Source organism: Moschus berezovskii, chromosome 18 (assembly GCF_049115385.1).
Source record: "Moschus berezovskii isolate FMDL1 chromosome 18, NW_MosBer_1.0, whole genome shotgun sequence".
Lineage (NCBI taxonomy): Eukaryota > Metazoa > Chordata > Mammalia > Artiodactyla > Moschidae > Moschus > Moschus berezovskii.
The window spans coordinates 74,169,269-74,192,094 of record NC_142477.1 but is presented as its reverse complement, the minus strand read 5'-3'; the positions used below and the strand labels follow the sequence as shown (position 1 = coordinate 74,192,094).

At 42.8% G+C, this 22,826-nt stretch overlaps 1 protein-coding gene across 8 annotated transcripts in view; it reads right to left on the bottom strand.

The window, feature by feature from the left end:
- FBXW11 (F-box and WD repeat domain containing 11) overlaps window positions 1-1,664 on the bottom strand; it is a 131,532-nt gene extending 129,868 nt beyond the window's left edge. For 5 of the 8 annotated variants that reach the window (XM_055421814.2, XM_055421817.2, XM_055421820.2 and 2 more), the window contains exon 1: window positions 1,470-1,664. In XM_055421814.2, the coding sequence (XP_055277789.1) occupies window positions 1,470-1,514 (45 nt within the window). In that variant the 5' untranslated portion in view covers window positions 1,515-1,664. The remainder of the gene's footprint in view (window positions 1-1,469) is intronic. The other 3 variants (XM_055421822.2, XM_055421821.2, XM_055421823.2) reach the window with 1 other exon arrangement.
- Window positions 1,665-22,826: the final 21,162 nt, after the last annotated feature.

Below are 22,826 nucleotides of genomic sequence, written 5' to 3'. Positions count from 1 at the left end.
GCAAATATTAAGCTGCCTCTGTATTTACGCTACTGTACTTCCATTTTTAAAACATACATCTCAACTCCCCAGACACCATCATCCACAGAAACCATGCAGCTATCCAACAGACTTTCAGTGTCACCATTTATTATTTATAGCATTAAATGGGGGAAGTAGCTCTGATGTCACCGACCCTACCCAGTGGAATCACTGACTCAATAAACATTTTCACACTGGAGAAAATCTGGCTAGGAAAACATTTTGCTGTGTTAAGTAGATTCTTTCATCTTTCTTCTCAACCCTAGGGTAGAAGAGGTTACTGTCTGGAGAGATACAAAGAAACTGTCAAGGTTTCCACAGGAAGAAAACCTGGGCACGTTCATTTGCTGAGGCAAAGACTTCCCCTCCCAACTCTCCAGAGCCCAGTTTGATTTCCCTAATGTTCAAACTGGCAGTAACAGCTGCCATATTTTACTTTTTGCACCAAATCATCCACCAAGTAGCAAATTTTCGTTTCTACTAGCCACTCTCTCGTGGTCCTGTTTCTAAAAACCCATTCTGGATCCAAGTCCTAAGGCGGAAGGGGGCTGGGGTGTTGGTGGGTTCGGGGAGTCTGGCCTGGCTACCAAAGGTTTCTAAACAGAAGAGTGATCGCTTCCCCTGAGCCGTAGGCTCCCCCTTTCCTTTTTTTTTTTCTAGAAGAAAGAACTGGCGGCAGTGATAAGGACAGCCCCCCCCCACCTCCCCAATTTCCCAAAGCAGCTCAGGAAAACGTGAAGTTACAGTTTCTCTTTCCAAGGAGAGATGGAATCCAGAATACCTAGGGCCTTGCTCTGCAAACATCCCTCTCGGCCGAGTAGGAAACCCTTTGTCCGAGAAGCCGGACACCACAGGGGGCCGGGAAAGAGGCCCCTTTTCGGTCACAGCCTCCAACCCGAGAGCTCTGGACCTCCTCCCCCATAGGGCCGATGCCGGCACCAATACAGCCCTAGGTGGAGAAGAGGGTGCTGAGACCCCTTCCGGGATGCGGAGGCCACGGCCCTGTCGATCTACTCTGTACCCTCTCCCATCACCATCGCACTCGGCCTGAATGGGGCTGGCAAGAGCGATGCAGGCCTGGGCCGGAGAAACAGGGAAGAAAAAAAAAATACCTTCTAAAGGGGGAACAGGATGCGAGAGTGAGTGTGAGCTAAGGCCAACAGCCCGAGCGAGAGAGGGTCGTTCGAGAGACGGGCCCGGAGACAGAAGGGAGGGAGGGTGGGAGGAAAACCGAGGGGCTTGGAGGGGGCCGGGCCAGGTCCGGCCTGCGAGCTCCAGGGATCCGGAGGAACCGCGCCAGGCCAGAGGCCAGGCCAGGCGGGGGGGCCCGGTCCGGGCCGAGGCCGCAGGGAAGGGCCAGGGCTGGCCTCGCGCCGGACGTTGAGGTGGGCAGGCCCGCCCGGGGCCGGTCGGACGGAAGAACGGACGGTCCAGCGGGCCGCACTCACCATGAGCTCGATGGTCTTGTCCTCAATCACCGAGTCGGGCTCCATGGCGGCCCCGGCGGCCCCGCCTCGCTCTCCCCGCGCAGCAGCGAACGGCCCGGGCGGAGGAGGCGACGGCGGAGGCGGCAGAGGCGGAGGCGGCTCTCGCACCCACTCTCGCTGCCAGCCCGCCCGGGCCGCCGGCAGCTCCGCCCTCCCCCTCGGCGAACGCAGTACGCAGAGCGAGGACTACAGCTCCCGGCAGGCGCCGCGGGCCCCGCAGAGCGTTGTGGGAACGGGAGTCCGACGGGAGGCCACTCTCCCGGCTGCTCGAAGCGGAATTCGGAGCGGAGAGCAGCACTGGACTGTGAATGCGAGACTTGCAGACCTGAAGACTTAAGGGCTCTCACAAAGTAAGGCCTGGGCAGCGCCCCAACTACACGTCCCAGAAAGCCCTGCTCCGGGTTCTCCTTCCGGCTACCTTCTCCTGACTTCCTGGCAGCCCGAGGCTACCCGGACCGGCACCGAAACTCCGAGGCAACTCTTCACTTGTCAGAGATACTGCTTGCGCGCCCGAGTTCCGCACATGCGCGTTCGATGTCTGCAGCGCCCACTCGACGCTGAAGTAGCGGCGCGGCTGGTCCGCTAGCGTTTGCGATAGGGTGAGGTGTGGGCGACAGGTGGGTTCGACGTGCGACAGGAGGGAGTGGTCTGGGGCTCAGGCGTGGTAGAGCGGCCAACGAGCGGCAGAATCTCAGGCAGACGGGTAGGCGCTGAGAGGAAAGGCGTCCTAGGAGTGAGTGTTAGGAAATTTAGTAGGGGAAGAGAAGGTTTATGGTCTATATTCCCCACGTACCGGGAGGAACTGAGAAATGAAAGGGGATCTGTGTATATTGAGCCCCTTTAATTCATTTGTTCAGAAAATATGCTTTTAAACTTCCAACCTCTGCTGGGTACCAGTGTAGGCACTGGAAATTCAACTCTGAACCTTACAGACAAGGCCTCTGCTCCAGGAGCTTGATTCCAATGAGGGGAAGACAGGCATTAATCGCAGGAGTGACAGGTGCTAAGAAGGAATACAGCTGGAGACGGCTTCCAGTGAATTCTGCCTTCAGCTCTGTGTGAACTCTGTCAAGTCTGTCAGTACCCTCTAACCAAAGAGGAGCAAGGGCACACCGATAGCTGAACAAGTTGAGTTTACTACTGGGTGCAGGAAGGAAGAATACACACCATGAAGAACTGTAGAGCATTTCAGAAGGAGTCATCAAGTGATTTGGAAGACGGTTTAAGAAAGTGGGGCTTTATTCTGGATAAGATGCTGTCAGGAAGTGGGGTAATTCTCTGATTGGGTATCCCAATAAACCTTACCTAGAAAGAAGGAATGCTAGAATGAGGCTAAAACTCTGATTGGTAGAGAAACAGGCGTCCCTCATTAGCCAGGTTGGGGGATGTTTGGTCATTTTTTATGGTTTGGACAATGTATATGTTTTATCTGTGTTCAAACGTAATTAAGGAGTGGTATTGCTTTTGTATTGATCTGTCATGGTCACAGAATGACTTTGTCTAACGTTAATTGTTCTGTGACATTATATTTAACAGAGGAACACGAAGCCTAGCTTAGACAGCTAGGTTGATCACCTAATAGCTTTACTACCCATCCAGTTGTATCAGGCCAGCTTCCAAATGTCGGCCTTTCTCAAGTATGTTGCATTCTCTGCACCTGTAAAGTGAAGGAACTAGATGACCTAGAAATCGTTCCATTCCCAGAAATCAAGTTATTTGAGTAATTTACATGCAGGCAGGACACAGTGTAAAGTTCTGTGCAGGTAGATTTTGAGTTTCATAGTCCTTACCTTCTGCTTTCCCCTGAAGGAACTGAAAGAGCACAGAATTAGAAAGTTATTGCTGCTAACTCGGGTGTCTGATTTTCACCATACCCCTTGCCTCTCTGAGCCTTGATACGTTCATTAGTAGAATAAAGGGGTTAAAATAAATGACCTCTGTTTCAGTTACATATTGCATCTTACAAACCACCTCCAAGACATAGTAGTTTAAAATAACAGTGCTTTATTATTATTTACATTGTGTGGGTTAACTGGACTCTGCTGGGCCTACGTAGTTTAAGCTGATGTTACTCATGGGAACACAATCAGCTGAGAGCTCATCAAAACGGTTTCTCATCCTCCAGGGCCTCTCTTTACCAACTTCTTACCATTCAGGCTTTTGTATGGTGACTAGCTTCCAAGAGGACAAGCCCCAGTGAACAAATGCTTACCAAGATTTGGTTCCCCACATTCCATTGGCTAAGACCAGCCAGATGGCCAAGCCCAGAGTCAGCGTGGAAAGGGCCTATACAAGGTTGTGAATTGCGAGGCATGGTTCACTGGGGCCCACTAATGTAATTACATTTGAACACAGATAAAACATATACATTGTCCAAACCATAAAAAATGACCAAACATTCCCCAGCCAATCAAGACCTTTAAAGTGTCGGCACTTGCCACAGGAGCTAGCACATGGGACTAGGGTTGGAATCACAAGCTAAATATGAACCCCCATTATATATGTTTTTCCTGCACTAGTTATTGTTTCAAAGTTGACAGTTACACATTTTCAAATCTGAATTTCTAACTTGTCTTGAAAAATTAGATTATCTGGTTGTATTGGATCTGCATGGCAGCAATATGCAGGGGTTAAATAGAATTGGGGCTTCCTAGAAAGGAAAGTTATGACCAACCTCGATAACATATTAAAAAGCAGAGACATTACTTTGCCAGCAAAGGTCCATCTAGTCAAGGCTATGGTTTTTCCAGTGGTCATGTATGGATGTGAGAGTTGGACTGTGAAGAAAGCTGATTGCCGAAGAATTGATGCTTTTGAACTGTGGTGTTGGAGAAGACTCTTGAGATTCCCTTGGACTGCAAGGAGATCCAACCAGTCCATCCTAAAGGAGATCAGTCCTGGGTGTTCATCGGAAGGACTGATGCTGAAGCTCCAATACTTTGGCCACTTCATGTGAAGAGTTAACTCATTGGAAAAGACCCTGATGCTGGGAGGAATTGAGGGCAGGAGGAGACGGGGACAACAGAAGATGAGATGGCTGGATGGCATCACCGACTCGATGGACATGAGTATGGGTAAATTCCAGGAGTTGGTGATGGACAGGGAGGCCTGGCGTGCTGCGATTCATGGGGTCGCAAAGAGTCAGACATGACTGAGCGACTGAACTGAACTGAGGCGGCTCTAGTGGTAAAGAGCCTTCTTGCCAGTGCAGGAGACCTAAAGGATGCAGTTTCCATCCCTGGGTCGGGAAGATCCCTTGGAGAAGGAAATGGCAACCTACTCCAGTATTCTGGCCTGGGAAATCCTATGGACACAGGAGCTTGGCAGGCTATAGTCCGTAGGGTTGCAAAGAGACACAACTGAAGCAACTTAGCACACATGCACGTGAATAGCAGTTACCTTCTTTATGTAAAGCATGAACTCTATAGATTGCCACTGTTACCACTGCTCCCTGTTGCCTTGTATCTGCATGCTTTACTTGTTTAAGTTGCACACTTAACCCATATAGATATTTGAGTTTGCAACCTTGGGCATTGGAACTATAATGGAGATAACTCAAGGTTTCTATCCTTTTATGAAAACCATATCCCACCTTAAGAGGAAAAAAATACTAATATTATTGGGTCAAATTCTAGGAGTTCAATGAGATGAAAAAGTTGTGTATATGATAGAAATCATTCCTAAGCTGTGTAAGAGGCAAGCTGAGCCAAGACTTATCACTGTGCTCTTTCCTGTCCTCAAACAAGAACTCAGGTACTTACATATTTTTTAATTTCTTCATGCTTAATGGCAGCTGGCAATTAGATTTGTCATAGACAATGGCAGAAGACCTTGGGGTTTATATGACATGCCAAAAATAAACTGATACAGGTCCATGATCCCTCAACCAAAACCTTGAGGTCCAGATATGCTTCAATATTCAGAATTGTTCAGATTGTACAAAGGCAGAGTGATATACATACTGTATATATAATGTGATACTCTCAAGGGGTCTCGGACAGCATTTCATAATCAAATACATACATTTTTCTGTAGCAGAGCCTGTAAGTGCCTATTAGCAATTTATAGCCTCTCAGTTCCAAATCCACCCTTCCTTTCCATGATTTGAAATACTGGAGTGGGACCTTGTAAATATTTGCCAGCTGACAGTGCTTAACTTTGTCAATAGAGAACCCTAGAGGGAAACAGCCAAATGAAGGGTCTTCTCTTCCCTGTTCCAGAAAAGTCTTTTCCTTCTTGCCTTTGTGGCACAGCAGCAAATGGCTTGCAGAACCCACACACACGTGTCTGGTTGGAACATCCAGAGAGTGCTTCCTGGTGAGTTCAGTGGCACTTAGCAGGCAGTTTCCTACTTGGCAGCCCCAACCTGTAGCACCACAGCAGACTTCACCGTCCAGTGGGCCATAACTATCCTCTCTCTAGTAAGGTTTGAATCTCATCCTAGCAGTGGGGGTGGGAGGATTCTTCCAAGTCTCTCCCTTCCCTTGAGTACTCTGCCTAGGTCTCAAAGGTAGTGGCTTCTCCCTGTAACTGCTACTTCTGTATTCTTCAGAGTTGTCTTTACTCCAGTGCCCTGTTACTAGTTAATAATTTTTTATATTAAATTTACCCAAAAGAGTGTGTGGCAGTTGTGAGGATGTGTGATTTCCAAGACTAGGTCGTGAGAGTTGTGGGTTCTTCTATGCTCCCTCTATCTTGGATTACTCACTCTGGAGGAAGCGAGCTGCCGTGTCATGATGACACTTAAGCAGCCTTCCGTAACGTCCGTGTGGTAAGGAACTGAGGCCACCTGCCAACAGCCAGCTCTACCTTTCCAGACCTGTGAGTAAGCCGTCTTGGAAGCCATCTCTTCCCACCCGAGTTGGTCCTTTAGATGACTAGTCCCATTCAAAACTTGACCTCGTGAGATACCCTGAGCCAAGACCCACCCATCCAAGCCATGCCTCAACTTCTGCCCTGCACAGGCTGTGTGAGATAATAAATGTTTATTATTTTAAGCTGCTAAATTTTTAGATAATTTGATATGCAGCAACAGAAAGCTGAGAGTTACCCCCTAAAAAAGAGTTAGTTCAAATACTGAACTTGGTGAGTTCTCTTGTAATCAAGGCACCATAAACCCTTGGTAGGGCTTTGTGTCTTTCCTCTTCTTATGAATACTTTTGAAGGTAAAGAGTGGTACTTTAAAATGGTTTATTTTGACCTGTGCTGACTTTTCTGAATTCAGATACGTTGTAAAGAAGGATAGTACAGTGAAATTTTGACTTAACTCATTCCCAACTAATGTAAAGAACAAAATTCTCTTGACGAAGAATCTTGTGAAAGCAAAGGAAAAAGAATGTTGGAAAGTATTGAAGGTAGGAGCCCCTATTTTATCCACATGACAAGGTTCTACACCTTACCCATCTATGTATAGAATCTAGAAAAAAAGATAGTTGTCATGATACCCACGCTGCTGCTGCTGCGTCGCTTCAGTCGTGTCCGACTCTGCAACCCTATATGAGTACATTTGTTTGAACTGGAAAGACAAAGCCATTCTTTTTCTAACTTGGCTGACTGGTTTGATAGTACCACTAATAGATGAGGTAAATCTTTAGTTCTGTAATTTTTAGGAAGATACATTTAAAGCACATAAGAAAAAACATTTCATCAATTAATTTATTGGCAAATATATTGAAATTAACATTTGTATCTTCCCCACCAATTTTTTTTTTTTAACTTATCAAGTTACGTAAGACCTCCAAGTAAAAGGGTAAGAAAAGGTGTAGAGTGGAATACACTGTGCCACCATGGCAAATTAACTGTGCATCATTCAGAATTCAATCAGGGAAACAGCACCAGTAAGATGGTTACTAAGGGGCTTTTTGTACAAGTTGACCTCAGTCTCTGTAAGGTGGTAGTTTTTGTGTTGATGCTGGATTTTCAAGTCCACAGGGCAGGCAGTCAAGACAAGAAAACAGATATAAGGTGGGGGAGAGCAGGCATAAAAGTCAGTCAAAACCTGTGTCAGTTCTCACTGCCCTGACCTTGGTGGTATATATGTCTTGCAGAGCCTGGAGCCCTTTGTCGGGGAACTGAACACACACACCTGCCCAGGAATTGGAGAAACTGGAGGAGTCTCTAGAGGAAGGGGGAGTAATTGCAGACCCAACTATTGCTCACATGAAGGAGGTGAATGAGCAAGCAGATCAGTGACAGTGTATGTGGGCTACAGTTTCACTTCCATCTTCCAAATCCTGGCATCTGGTGGCTCACCCTGGTCAGAACCACAGAGGAACAGAATTTGGAGAAATGTAGTTTAGCTTAGTCAAGCTGACATGTTACTCAGTGTCCACACCCTGGAAACATAATGGCATCATACATATGTCTTGTTCATACAAGGTCTAATGGAGTCAGCTTACCTTCTATCTTGTGTTACTGTACACCATCTAGAATCCATGGTCTCCGGTATTGCTGGGATAGAGGAAAAGCTCACCAGCTTATTCAGAAGCACATTATTCCTGCTCACTGTTCATTAGTACCTAATCATGTGGCCCTAAGAAGCTGCAAAGGAAGCTGAATTTGAAGAACACAGGAATTTTGGTAGAGGATCTGTGTTATACCAGTAAAATTAATATTCATTTCATAAATCTTGGTTAAGATTTTTTAGTACATTTCCCAGAAACTAAGAAAAGGAATTTCTCCAGTGAATATACAAAAAACCATTTTACTACTCAGGTGGTTTCCAGTACTTTGCTCTCAAAAAAACTGGAGGACTGAATTGAGTTTTAATGATAATTTAAGATAATTTTCCTAACAGACCACTATGTAGTATTTGACATGACAACTTGGAAATAATCTTTAAAGTTGTGAGAAATGTTCATTCTTCTATGATCAAGTCGTCTTAGTACTAACATCTGTAAAAATAAAATCTAAAAATGTATTTATATTTGACACTGAACCCTGTCTCATTCTAACAACAAAGTAATATTCATTCTTGGATATGCAAGTTCAGTTCAGTCACTCAGTCGTGTCTGACTCTTTGCGACCCCATGAACCACAGCTCGCCAGGCCTCTTTGTCCATCACCAACTCCCGGAGTCCACCCAAACCCATGTCCATTGAGTTGGTGATGCCATCCAACCGTCTCATCCTCTGCATCCCCTTCCTCTCCTGCCCTCAATCTTTCCCAGCATCAGGGTGTTTTCATGGAAATAGAACTGCCATACGACCCAGCAATCCCACTGCTGGGCATACACACCGAGGAAACCAGAATTGAAAGAGACACGTGTACTCCAATGTTCATCGCAACACTGTTTATAATAGCCAGGACATGGAAGCAACCTAGATGTCCATCTGCAGATGAATGGATAAGAAAGCTGTGGTATATATACACAATGGAGTATTACTCAGCAATTAAAAAGAATACATTTCAATCAGTTCTAATGAGGTGGATGAAACTGGAGCCTATTATACAGAGTGAAATAAGCCAGAAAGAAAAACACCAATACAGTATACTAATACATATATAAGGAATTTAGAAAGATGGTAATGATAACCCTGCATACGAGACAACTAATCTTTGAATGTAGAGGCATAAAGTTGTTTCTATTATTTATATTCTTAATGCTTCTATGAGTAATTCCCATTTTGAGTATTGTTTATTTGCAAGATTTTTCTTGTTGATTATTGTTACCTGATGTTTCCCTTTTTACGGAAGCTTTTAAAGGCAGCTTTGACTCTGTTGAGCTTCTCAATTTTATCTTTATTTTTACTGCATTAATACCTGGTATGTATTAGTTGCTTTCTTTTCTTTATGATTATTCTGTTTATTTTGCTAACTTCTTAAACTGGCTGTATACTTGTATACTCATTGCTTTTTCTTTTTATGTAAAGTCTACTATATTTAAGGCCTCAGTGGATAATGTTTTCCATATCCCGTAGGTTTTAAAACTTTGTATTTTTGTTATTTTTCTGTAATGATGTTGTTTTTAAATGCCATGTACTCAGTGAGTGATATAAACAGATTGTAAATTTCAGTTTTCTAATAAGAAATTTTATTTAAAAAAAGGGTGTTTTCAAATGAGTCAGCTCTTCGCATCAGGTGGCCAAAGTATTGGAGGTTCAGCTTTAACATCAGTCTTTCCAATGAACATCCAGGACAGATCTCCCTTAGGATGACTGGTTGGATCTCCTTGCAGTCCAAGGGACTCGCAAGATCTTCTCCAGCACCACAGTTCAAAAGCATCAATTATTCGGCACTCAGCTTTCTGTGCAGTCCAACTCTCACATCCATACAAGACCACTGGAAAAACCACAGCCTTGACTAGAGAGACCTTTATCAGCAAAGTAATGTCTCTGCTTTTTAATATGCTGTCTAGGTTGGTCATAACTTTCCTTCCAAGGAGTAAGCATCTTTTAATTTCATGGCTGCAATCACCATCTGCAGTGATTTTGCAGCCCAGAAAAGTAAAGTAAGCCACTGTTTCCACTGTTTCCCCATCGATTTACCATGAAGTGATGGGACCAGATGCCATGATCTTAGTTTTCTGAATGTTGAACTTTAAGCTAACTTTTTCACTCTCTTTAACTTTCATCAAGAGGCTCTTTAGTGCTTCTTCAGTTTCTTCCATAAGGGTGGTGTCATCTGCCTATCTGACGTTATTGATATTTCTCCCGGCAATCTTGATTCCAGCTTGTGCTTCTTCCAACCCAGCGTTTCTCATGATGTACTCTGCATATAAGTTAAATAAGCAGGGTGACAGTATACAGCCTTGACATACTCCTTTTCCTATTTGGAACCAGTCTGTTGTTCCATGTCCAGTTCTAACTGTTGCTTCCTGACCTGCATACAGACTTCTCAAGAGGCAGGTCAGGTGGTCTGGTATTCCCATCTCTTTCAGAATTTTCCACAGTTTATTGTGATCCATACAGACAAAGGCTTTGGCATAGTCAATAAAGCAGAAATAGATGTTTTTCTGGAACTCTCTTGCTTTTTTGATGATCCAGCAGATGTTGGCAATTTGATCTCTGGTTCCTCTGCCTTTTCTAAATCCAGCTTGAACATCTAGAAGTTAACAGTTCACGTATAGTTGAAGCCTGGCTTGGAGAATTTTAAGCATTACATTACTAGTGTGTGAGATGAGTGCAATTGTGCGGTAGTTTGAGCATTCTTTGGCATTACCTTTCTTTGGGGTTGGAATGAAAACTGACCTTTTCCAGTCCTGTGGCCACTGCTGAGTTTTCCAACTTTGCTGGCATATTGAGTGCAGCACTTTCACAGCATCATCTTTCAGGATTTGAAATTGCTCCGCTGGAATTCTATCACCTCCACTAGCTTTGTTCGTAGTGATGACTTCACATTCCAGGATGTCTGGCTCTAGGTGAGTGATCACACCATCGTGATTATCTTGGTCGTGAAGATCTTTTTTGTACAGTTCTTCTATGTATTCTTGCCACCTCTCCTTAATATTTTCTGCTTCTGTTAGGTCCCTACCATTTCTGTCTTTTATTGTGCCCATCTTTGCATGAAATGTTCCCTTGGTATCTCTAATTTTCTTGAAGAGATCTCTAGTCTTTCCCATTCTGTTGTTCTTTCTTTGCATTGATCACTGAAAAAGGAAGGCTTTCTTGCTATTCTTTGGAACTCTGCATTCAGATGGGTATATCTGCAAACTAAGATGGACTGGAATGGGTGAATTTAACTCAGATGACCATGATATCTACTACTGTGGGCAGGAATCCCTTAGAAGAAATGGAGTAGCCATCATAGTCAACAAAAGAGTCCAAAATGCAGTACTTGGATGCAATCTCAAAAATGACAGAATGATCTCTGTTCGTTTCCAAGGCGAACCATTCAATATCACGGTAATCCAAGTCTATGCCCCGACCAGTAACGCTGAAGAAGCTGAAATTGAATAGTTCTATGAAGACCTACAAGACCTTCTAGAACTAACACCCAAAAAAGATGTCCTTTTCATTATAGGGGACTGGAATGCAAAAGTAGGAAGTCAAGAAACACCTGGAGTAACAGGCAAATTTGACCTTGGAGTACAGAATGAAGCAGGGCAAAGGCTAATAGAGTTTTGCCAAGAAAACGCACTGGTCATAGCAAACACCCTCTTTCAACAACACAAGAGAAGACTCTATACATGGACATCATCAGATAGTCGACACCAAAATCAGACTGATTATATTCTTTGCAGCCAAAGATGGAGAAGCTCTATACAGTCAGTAAAAGCAAGACCGGGAGCTGACTGTGGCTCAGATCATGAACTCCTTATTGCCGAATTCAGACCAAAATTGAAGAAAGTGAAGAAAGCCATTAGACCATTCAGATATGACCTAAATCAAATCCCTTATGACTATACAGTGGAAGTGAGAAATAGATTTAAGGTACTAGATCTGATAGATAGAGTGCCTGATGAACTCTGGACAGAGGTTCGTGACATTGTACAGGAGACAGGAATCAAGACCATCCCCAAGAAAAAGAAATGCAAAAAAAAAAAAAGCAAAATGGATTTGCAAACTACTTTTTAAATTATTTGTTGATTTAAAAGATATAATTCTAATAAAATTCTATGTTTATCTTTAATCATTATTAAACTTCAAATGTACTTATTGTTTAATCAGTTGTATTTAATAATAATCATTTAACCCACAAAGGTTTTTTTCTGCTAATAGGTTGACCCTGTGGCCACAGAAAATACAAATTATAGCATATAGAAGAGAAGTATGATAGGGTGATCAACCCTTTCAAGCATTAGAATATGTTTGGGATAAAATTATCTGGGGAAAATGGAATGGAAATATGAGTTCAGGGAGGAAAAAAAAGAATATTAAATTTCCTTCTTTTGGAAAAGAACTTATTCATGTGTATTTTTAAAGGTTGATGGTATAAAATTGTTATTTAAATTTCATTGAGAACAGTAATGAAACAATTTTTCAGTATCAACACACTGAAAATTCTTTTCATCTATTTATGCTGAAAATTTTAGATACCAGTTTAAGAAATGTGTAACTGCATAATGTTTGAGGATTTGAAGGGTGTGGTGACGTAAGCAAAAAGGGTTAAAGATTACTGCTGTATATCACTGTGGTGAATGAAGAAAGGGTCTTGCTACTCTGAGTGCCAGAATCTGAAGTCTTCAGTCTTGAACAAGACTAGACATCTGCCAAGAAGTCCTTGACCTAAATGTGAAAGAATTGGATTTGGATAATATCAGTTCAGGGGGACTCCCCTGGTGGTCCAGTGACTAAGACTCCTTGCTCCCAATGCTGGGGTTCAGTCCCTGTTCAGAGAACTAGATCTCACAGGCTGCAACTAACTAAGGATCCCACAAGTAAGACCGTCTGCAGCCAAATAAATAAAAATAAATGTTTAAAAAAATTTAATAACCAAAGACATCCCTGTTGAAATAACCATCAGATAGTCACTCCTTTTGTCCCACTTCTAACGCCTGAGTACCTGCATGCAGGCTACCTACCCTACCACTGAAGGCTGTTAAAGAGTCTAACACCTTTTCAAAATCATTTCCCTCTACTTTCCCCACCTCACGTTCTGGCTCGTCACATTTCCCTCACAGCTCCATGCTTGCTCGGATCACTCTCCCTGGCATTTCTTCTCCCGTGCTGGGGAGGATGAGGTGGGTACTAACAAATGAGGTGAGAAATGAGAGCTGACAAGAGCAAAATTCAGCAAGTTTGGTAAGAGTTTTTGCCAAAGCCTATCCCAGGCCTTTCTGGAGGCTCTGAACAGCTTCGAGGGTTCCGTCCGTCCGTTCCGTCGCTCAGTCATGTCCGACTCTATGCGACCCCGTGGACTGTAGCCTACCAGGCTTCTCCGTCCATGGGATTCTCCAGGCAAGAATACTGGAGTGGGTTACCATTTCCTTCTCCAGGGGATCTTCCCAACCCAGGGATCGAACCCGGGTCTCCTGCATTGGAGGCAGACGCTTTAACCTCTGAGCCACCAGGGAAGCCCTCGAGGGTTCCAGGTATTCAGAAATTTATCCTAAGGAATATCCTAAATTCTGAAGATAGATATAGATAAGATATAGAGACTAGATATAGATACAGAGGGATGAAATTATGTAGGGATTTCCTGATGAACTAAATTCTAGCTGGAAGAACAGAATTTATAGGACTGAGGTTTCAGGCATGAATTCCAATGAGTTGTGCTTGTGTATTCAAGTTTGGCCCGTTCCTGGCCTTATTCTGTCCCTCCCACCTGAATGGAAGTGTTGTGTATCTGCCTTTTGCCTTTTTTCTGTCTGCTAGAGGAAATCTGTAACCAGTTGGGGCTCAGAATTACCAAACTTGGAGTGAAGTGTTTGCACCAGGAGCATTATCCATGTAACAGGATGTTAAAATACAACTCTTTCAGTTCAGAATTTCAATTGTGGCCTCAAAGCCTAAAACAATAGGTGTCATTTTAATGCAAGGTCTTACATGAAGTTTGGAAGACTTGTGAAGGGACTGTTGCAAAAAAAAAAGAAAATCCTAGGACGTTCCCTGGTGGTCCAATGGTTAGGACTCTGTGCTTTCACTGCTGAGATTCATTCCCTGGTTGGAGAACTACACTCTCACAAACCTCACAGTGCAGGGGAAACAAAAACAGTTCTGCCAGCTGGTAAGCCCATCCCTGACTTTGACGGTGTACAGGAGAGCCGTGGAGACTGATTGGCAGAGGTGTGAGAGGATTCAGAGAATTTTTCCCTCCCAGATCTGCGCAAGTACACTGATATGTGTTCCCTGAAGTTGAGAGACACGGGCACTGGCTCCTCACTCATGTGTGGAAAAGTAAGTACACAGGCCAGAGGTGGAGTAGGAGCAGTCTTTGGCCACAGAGGGAAATACCTGTCTTGGGAAGGCTCATACTTCCCAAGTTCTGAGGGACAAGACGCGGGGTTTGTGGGGGCCAGCTGTAGATTTTGCACAAAGATTGTCTTGAAATAGTTGCTGACCAGGAGGACCATCTGAGGAACCAGTGTGATCTCAACAGGTGCACCTCGTTGGGGCAGTACCCCACGGAAAGTCAGAGATTAAGAAAGGAGGGGTTGCAGGTATCTGGCCAGAGGAGCTATATCTCATCTGAGAATAACAAGAACCCCAAAAAGTGGCCGGTAAGAACACCCTGACGTGAAATACCTAGGACATACAGGTGCCAGATTATAACTGGGCGAGTCAAGACATCTTTTCCCCTGCCTCAGATAGGGTTCCTCAGATGCAGACCCTGAGTCAAGGATCCTGTAAAGGGCTTTATTCAGGAGTGGTCCCAGCACTCTCTAACCTGTTAGAGAGTAAAATAAGAAAGGGAAGTTGCACTTTGAGGCAGAGTTCCATGGAGAAGGGTTTGAGCTGCAGACTGATCCTGGTGTGGTGCTCCAGAGTGCCGGTTACCCCTCAGAGTCTGTCGTGACTGGAGGGGAGGGAACTTGGCTTTCCTAGTCGTGGATCAGCAGGCTGCCCCTCACGCTTCTGGCTCTGTGCAGAGCATCACCAGCACGGCGGGGGGTATCCTCCAGAGAGCAGTTGGCGTGGGCCTTTGGAAAGAAAAGCACACGAAACCAGAGGAGGAGGTTAAGGGAATCTGGGTCTGTGCACTCACAGCACCTGCTGCAGATCACCCCACACACTGTCCAGACCTACTTGTTTTTTACATTAAAAACAGTTCTCATCACAACTTCTTCAAGATTTGAATTGGTCACAGTTTCTAGGAGAAAGATTAGAAGAAGGATATTAGAGGGATGAGCAACAGCTCTCACTGCTGCTGTTGGTACCAAGGCTGTAAATAATAATTTGTCATCTTCCTCTCTCTGTTCTGGATTTCCTATAAAGTATAGCAGTATACTTAAAAAAAAATATATATATATATATATATATGCTGCTGTTGCTAAGTCGCTTCAGTCGTGTCTGATTCTGTGTGACCCCATGGACTATAGCCCACCAGGCTCCTCTGTCCGTAGGATTCTCCAGAAAGAGTACTGGAGTGGGCTGCCATTTCCTTCTCCAATGCATGCATGCATGCTAAGTTACTTCAGTCGTGTCCGACTCTGTGCGACCCTATGGACAGCAGCCCACCAGACTCCTCTGTGCGCAGGATTCTCCAGGCAAGAATATATATATATACAGTATACCTTTTTGGCTCTACTGCTTCTGCTGGTCTAGGTGGCTTGCCTTGAAGGGTGTCCCAGATCTTCATCCATGAGAGGTCTGAGGCCCTGGATACTCATACCTTTATGAAGCTGGGGTTGCTGGGATTGGCCACTCACCATTATAGCTGGCCTGGGGAAGAACACTGGCTCTCTGAGGTAGGGCCTCTAAGGGACCATATTCGGCCCCCAGTTCTCACCCTTACAGGAGAACCGAACCAAGTCCTGCTCTAGCTCTTCTTCAAAGTGATGTATCACACACCTGGTCTCTGAGTCTTCTGGCTCCATTTCTGTCTTATTTTACTTCTGTAATCTCAGTGTGTCCATATGAGTTTCCTGCAGCTGCCACAACAAATGACCACAAACCTAGTGGCTTCAGACAGCAGAAGTGTGTCCTCTCACCATTCTGGAAGCCAGAATTCTGGAATCGAGGTGTAGGCAGGACCATGTTCCCTCAAAGGCTCTAGGTGAGATCCCTGTCTCCTCTTTGTTTAGTTTTCATCTGTCTTGTTTTGTGGTAACATAGGTGTGCATTGTCATTTTAACTGTGTTTAAGTGTGCCCTTCAGTGGCACTGAATGGCTCCCATAGTTGTGCCACCATTGCCACTATCCATCACCAGGAATTTGTTCCCAAACTGAAACCCCGTACCCATTAAATAACAACTCCCTGTTTCCCCTCCCCGAGCCCCTAGAAGCCACTATCCTACTCTTCCATCTCCATGAATCTGACAACTCAAGGTACCTCATGAAAGAGAATTATACATTATTTGTCCTTTGAGACAGGCTCTTTTCACTCAGTATATTCTCAAGGTTCATCCATGTTGTAGTATGAGTCTAAAGTCCTTCTCTTTTAAGGCAGGACTTGACATAGAAGAAAGGAATAAGTTGTATTCCCCTGAATTTGTCTGCCACATTTTTGTTTCTGTGTCCTCCCTTTGATGGACACTTGGGCTGCCTACACCTTTGGGCTTTTGTGAATAATCCTGCTACGAGCATGTGTATATAATATCCTAAGTCCCTGCTTCCGGTTCTTTTGGGTATATACTCAGAAGTGGAACTGCTGGATCACATGACAATTTTACTTTTAATTGTTTGAGGAATTGCTATACAACTTTCTGTAACAGCTGTACCATTTTACTTTCCCACCAGCAATGTTCAAGGGTTTCAGTCTCTCCACATTGTCACCAACAGCTGTTATTTTCTGCTTTTTGATGATAGTTATCCTAATGAGTGTGAAGTGGTGTATCCCCTGGTTTTGATTTGTATTTCCCTTATGATTAGTGACATTGAGTATCATTTCATGTGGCCATTTGCATATCACCTCTGGAGAAATATCTGTTCAATTCCTTTGCTCATTTTTCAACCCAATTATTCTTTGTTTTGTCGGTGTTATTCTTGAGTTGTAGAAGTTCTTCATATATTCTGAATTTTAATTTCTTATCAAATATGATTTAAAAATATTTCCTCCAGTATTTTCACTCTGTTGATAGTGTCCGATACACATAAATTATACATTTTATGTAAATATTTTTCATTTGCTGCCTGTACTTTCGGTGTCAAAGTCAAGACATAACTCCCAAATCCAGTGTTATGAAGCTTTTCCCATTTCCTTCTAAGTTTTATAGTTTTTGCTCTCACATTTAGGCCTTTGATCTATTTTGAGTTCATTTTTGTGTATGGTGTAACACCATTCTTTTGCCTTTTTTGCCTCTTCCAGTTTCTGGTGGTTCCTGGTTCCTTTTATTGTGGAAACATAATTCCAGTTTCTGTTTCTGTCTTCACATGGCCTTCTTCTCTTTGTCTCCATGTTTCTCCTCTGTCCCTGTGTCTTATAAGAAATCCGTCATTGGCCCACGTTAATCTGAGATGATCTTAACGAGATCTTTAGCTTAGTTGTGTATGCAAAAACACTTATTCCAAATAAGGTCACATTATAAAATTGTGTGTAGAAATATTTTGGGGAGGTCACCATTCAGCCTGCTACAATGTCTATTCTAACCTCCTTTGCTACAAGCAATTTTATTACCAATGTTTTTGTTCCTTTTCCTTAGAAGAATCTTTAACATCCTCTGCCACATCCCACTTAAAGCACTCCATTTAATGCAGTTAGCACCAGGTCCTGATCTACTGACTTTTTAGCTGTATCTGTTCATTATTTTCTTAGTGGTTGTTCCAGGTTTTGCATTATACCTCCTTAACTTTTCAGTGTATTTAGAATTAATATTTTAACACCACGTAAAATATGGAAACCTGGCAACTGTATGGATGCATTTATCCCTTCCCATCTCTTATGCCATGCTTAGTCACTTCAGTCGTGTCCACCTCTCTGCGACCTATGGACCATGGCCTGCCAGCCTCCTCTGTCCGTGGGATTCTCCAGGCAAGAATACTGGAGTGGGTCTTTTATGCCATAGGTATCATATTTATTAATATTATGTCTAAATACATTATAAACCTCATAAGGCAAAGCTCTGCATTTTACTTTAAATAGCATTTCTTTTAAAAGTCAGAAGAAATAATCTTTTATGTTTACCCAGTTATTTACCGTTTGTGATTCTCTTTATTCTTTTGTGTGTATTCAATTTTCCATCTGGTGTCATTTCTTTTCAGTCTTCTTTTAGCATTTTTTTCAGTACCTCCCTGCTGACAATTAATTATTTTGTTTTTTCTTTTATCTGAAAATGCCTTTATTCATCATTCTTGAAGGATATTTTGGCTAGATTTAGAATTCTTGGTTAAGAAGTTTTTTCTTTCCACACTTAAAGATGTTGTCTTTCTATTATATTAACTTCTTGGGGATCCTGTAAGAAATTACCACAAATGTTATGGCTGAGAACAACAAAATTTTTCTCTTGAAGCTTCTCATTAAAATGGTTTAATTTCCACCACCCCACACCAAAAAAAAGAAAACAAAACACCCCACCTGCAGAGAGATAGTTTCACTTCTTCCTTCTTCCTTTCTGTTTCTGATACTTTTTTTTTTTTTATTTTTCTTGCCTGATTGCTCAAGTAGGACTTCCAGTGCTATGTTGAATATGAGATGCTGAGATTAGGCACCCTTGTTTTGTTCCTGATCTTAAGATGAGGGACTTTCACCACTGAGTGTATTAGCTGTACACTTATATATGACCTTTATTATGTTTAGGTACATTGTTTCCATATGTAATCTTCTAACAGTGTTTATCATGAACAGATGTTAAATTTCATCAAATGCTTTTTCTATGTCTATGGAGATGGTGTGTTTTTTTTCTTTAATGCTATTGATGTAATGTGTCATGCTAATTGGTTTGTATGTGTTAAAGCATCCTTACATCCCAGGTGTAAATCTCATTTGATAATGATTAAAGAACCTAATATGCTGCTGAATTTGACTTGCTAGTATTTTATTGAGAGTTTTTGCATCTGTGTCCATTAGGGATACCAAACCCAATGTATCTTTGTGTACTAATGTAACTAAATGTAACTAATGTGGTCTTCTTTTCTGATAGTGTCCTTTTCTGGTTTTGGCCAGTGTGATGATGGCCTTTAAATGAGTTTGGAAGTGTTTCCCCCTCTTCAGTTTTTTCAGTAGGACTTTGAACATTTGGTAGAACTCACTAGTGAAGCTGATTGTGTCTGGTTGTGGACGTGGTTTGAGGAGGTCTTTGATTACTGATTCCATCTCTGTTGAGATTTTGTGTTTCTTCCTAACTCAGTCTTGTTAGGTTGCATGTTTCTAGAAATTTATCCATTTCTTCTAGGTTGTGTAATTTTTTGCTATGTAATTGTTCACAGTAGCCTCTAATGATCCCTTGTATTTCTGTGGCATCAGTTGTAATGTCTTCTATTCCTTTTTTTAAAACCTGTATTTGAGGGGAGATTGTTTTTATTTCTTTCTTGGTTGCGATGGGTCTTTGTTGCTGCATGTGGGATTTTTCTAGCTGCGACAAGTGGCAGCTACTCTTCATTGTGGTTCACGGGCGCCTCATTGAGCTGGCTTCTCTTGTTGCCGAGCACAGGCTCTGGGAATGGGCTTCAGCAGTTGCAGCACACAGGCTAGGCAGTTGGGGCATGCGGGCTCAGTAGTTGTGGCTTACAGGTCCTTGAGCACGCAGGCTTTAGCAGCTGTGGTGCAGGCTCAGTAATTGCAACTTTGAGCTCTAGATGGCAGGTTCAGTACTTGTGGCACATGGACTTTAGCTGCTCGTAAGCATGTGGAATCCTCCCAGACCAGGGACTGAACCCATGTCCCTGGCATTGGCAGGCATATTCCCATCCACTTTACCACCAGGGAAGTCACTTTTCTTTTATTTATGATTTTGAGTTCTCTCTTCTTGCTGAGTCTCACTAAAGACTTACCAATTTTGTTTAGTGTTAAGAACAAAAAACATCTCTTAGTTTCATTAATATTTTCTGTTGTCTTTTTGGTCTCTATTTCATTTATTTCTGCTTTCGTCTTTATTTCCTTTTTTCTGCTAACTTTGGACTCAGTCTGTTATTTCTCTGTTTCCTTAAAGCATAATTCAGTTCAGTTTAGTTGCTCAGTCGTGTCCAACTCTTTGCGACCCCATGGACTGCAGCACGCCAGGCCTCCCTGTCCATCACCAACTCCCGGAGTCTATGCAAACTCATGTCCATTAAGTCGGTGATGCCATCCAACCATCTCATCCTCTGTCGTCCCCTTCTCTGCCTGCCCTCAATCTTTCCCAGCATCAGGGTCTTTTCAAATGAGTCAGCTGTTCGCAACAGGTGGCTAAAGTATTGGAGTGTCAGCTTCAACATCAGTCCTTCCAATGAACACCAAGGACTGATCTCCTTTAGGATGGACTGGTTGGATCTCCTTGCAGTACAAGGGACTCTCAAGAGTCTTCTCAAAAACCACAGTTCAAAAGCATCAATTCTTCAGCGCTCAGCTTTCTTTACAGTCCAACTCTCACATCCATACATGACCACGGGGAAAATCATAGCCTTGACTAGAGAGACGTTTGTTGGCAAAGTAATGTCTCTGCTTCTTAATATGTTGTATAGGTTGGCCATAGCTTTTCTTCCAAGGAGCAAGTGTCTTTTAATTTCATGGCTGCAGTCACCATCTGCAGTGATTTTGGAGCCCAAAAAAATAAAGTCAGCCACTGTTTCCCCATCTGTTTGCCATGAAGTGATGGGAACAGATGCCATGATCTTAGTTTTCTGAATGTCGAGTTTTAAGCCAACTTTTTCACTCTCCTCTTTCACTTTCATGAAGAGGCTCTTTAGGTCTTCTTCACTTTCCCCCATAAGGGTGGTGTCCTCTGCCTATCTGAGGTTATTGGTATTTCTCCCAGCAATCTTGATTCCAGCTTGTGCTTCTTCCAGCCCAGCATTCCTCATGATGTACTCTGCATATAAGTTAAATAAGCAGGGTGACAATATACAGTCTTGATGTACTCCTTTTCCTATTTGGAACCAGTCTGTTGTTCCAGGTCCAGTTCTAACTTCTTGCTTCCTGACCTGCATGTCGATTTCTCAAGAGGCAAGTCAGGTGGTCTGGTATTCCCATCTCTTTCAGAATTTTCCACAGTTTATTGTGATCCACACAGTCAAAGCTTTGGTATAGTCAGTAAAGCAGAAATAGATGTTTGTCTGGAACTCTCTTGCTTTATCGATGATTCAGCAGATGTTGGCAATTTGATCTCTGGTTCCTCTGCCTTTTCTAAAACCAGCTTGAACATCGGGAAGTTCATGGTTCACATATTGCTAAAGCCTGGCTTGGAGAATTTTGAGTATAACTTTGCTAGCATGTGAGATGAGTGCAATTGTGCGGTAGTTTGAGCATTCTTTGGCATTGCCTTTCTTTGGGATTGGAATGAAGACTGACCTTTTCCAGTCCTGTGGCCACTGCTGAGTTTTCCAAATTTGCTGGCATACTGAGTGCAGCACTTTCATAGCATCATCTTTCAGGATTTGAAATAGCTCAACTGGAATTCCATCACCTCCACTAGCTTTGTTCGTAGTGCTGCTTTCTAAGGCCCACTTGACTTCACATTCCAAGATGTCTGGCTCTAGGTGAGTGATCACACCATTGTGATTTTCTTGGTCGTGAAGATCTTTTTTGTACAGTTCTTCTGTGTATTCTTGCCACCTCTTCTTAATATCTTCTGCTCTGTTAGGTCCGTACCGTTTCCGTCCTTTATTGAGCCCATCTTGCATGAAATGTTCCCTTGGTATCTCTAGTTTTCTTGAAGAGATCTCTAGTCTTTCCCATTCTATTGCTTTCCTCTGATTCTTTGCATTGATCACTGAGGAAGGCTTTTTTTATCTCTCCTTTCTATTCTTTGGAACCCTGCATTCAAATGGGTATATCTTTCCTTTTCTCCTTTGCTTTTCGCTTCTCTTCTTTTCACAGCTATTTGTAAGGCCTCCTCAGACAGCCATTTTGCTTAAAGCATAGAGTTAGGTTATTTATTTGAGAGCTTTCTTGCTTTCATGCAGGCATTTATTGCTTCTAAGAAATTCCCTCATAAAACTGCTTTTGCTGCATCCCATAAAGTTTGGTATGTTGTATTTCCATTTTTGTTTGTCTCAAGGTGCTTTTTAATTTCCCCTTGAATTCCTTCCTTGATCCATTGCTTGTTGAGGAAAGCATTGTTTAACTTCCATGTGTTCATGAGTTTTTCAGTTTTTCACTTGTTATTGTTTTCTACTTTCATGCTTTGTGGTCAGAGAAGATACTTGGTGTGATTTCAGTCTTCTTCCCGACCCAGGGAGTGAACCCGGGTCTTCCGCTTTGTAGGCAGACACTTTACCATCTGAGCCACCAGGGAAGCTCTCTTCTTGAATATAGATAAGACTTATTTTTTTTGGCCTAACATATGGTCTGTCCTAGAAAATGTTCTGAGAAGTGTTTGTATTCTGTTGTTGTCAGATAGAATGTTCTTTCTCTCTAATACATATGTGTGTATAATGTGTTAGAGATATGTAAGATATAATGTATATAATATATATATGCTGCTGCTAAGTCACTTCAGTCATGTCTGACTCTGTGTGACCCCATGGACAGCAGCCCACCAAGGCTCCTCTGTCCATGGGATTCTCCAGGCAAGAACACTGGAGTGGGTTGCCATTTCCTTCTCCATATATATAAGATATAATATATATAATTATATATAATATATAAATAATATATATGAGATATAATGTATGATGTATATATATAATATACACACACATATAT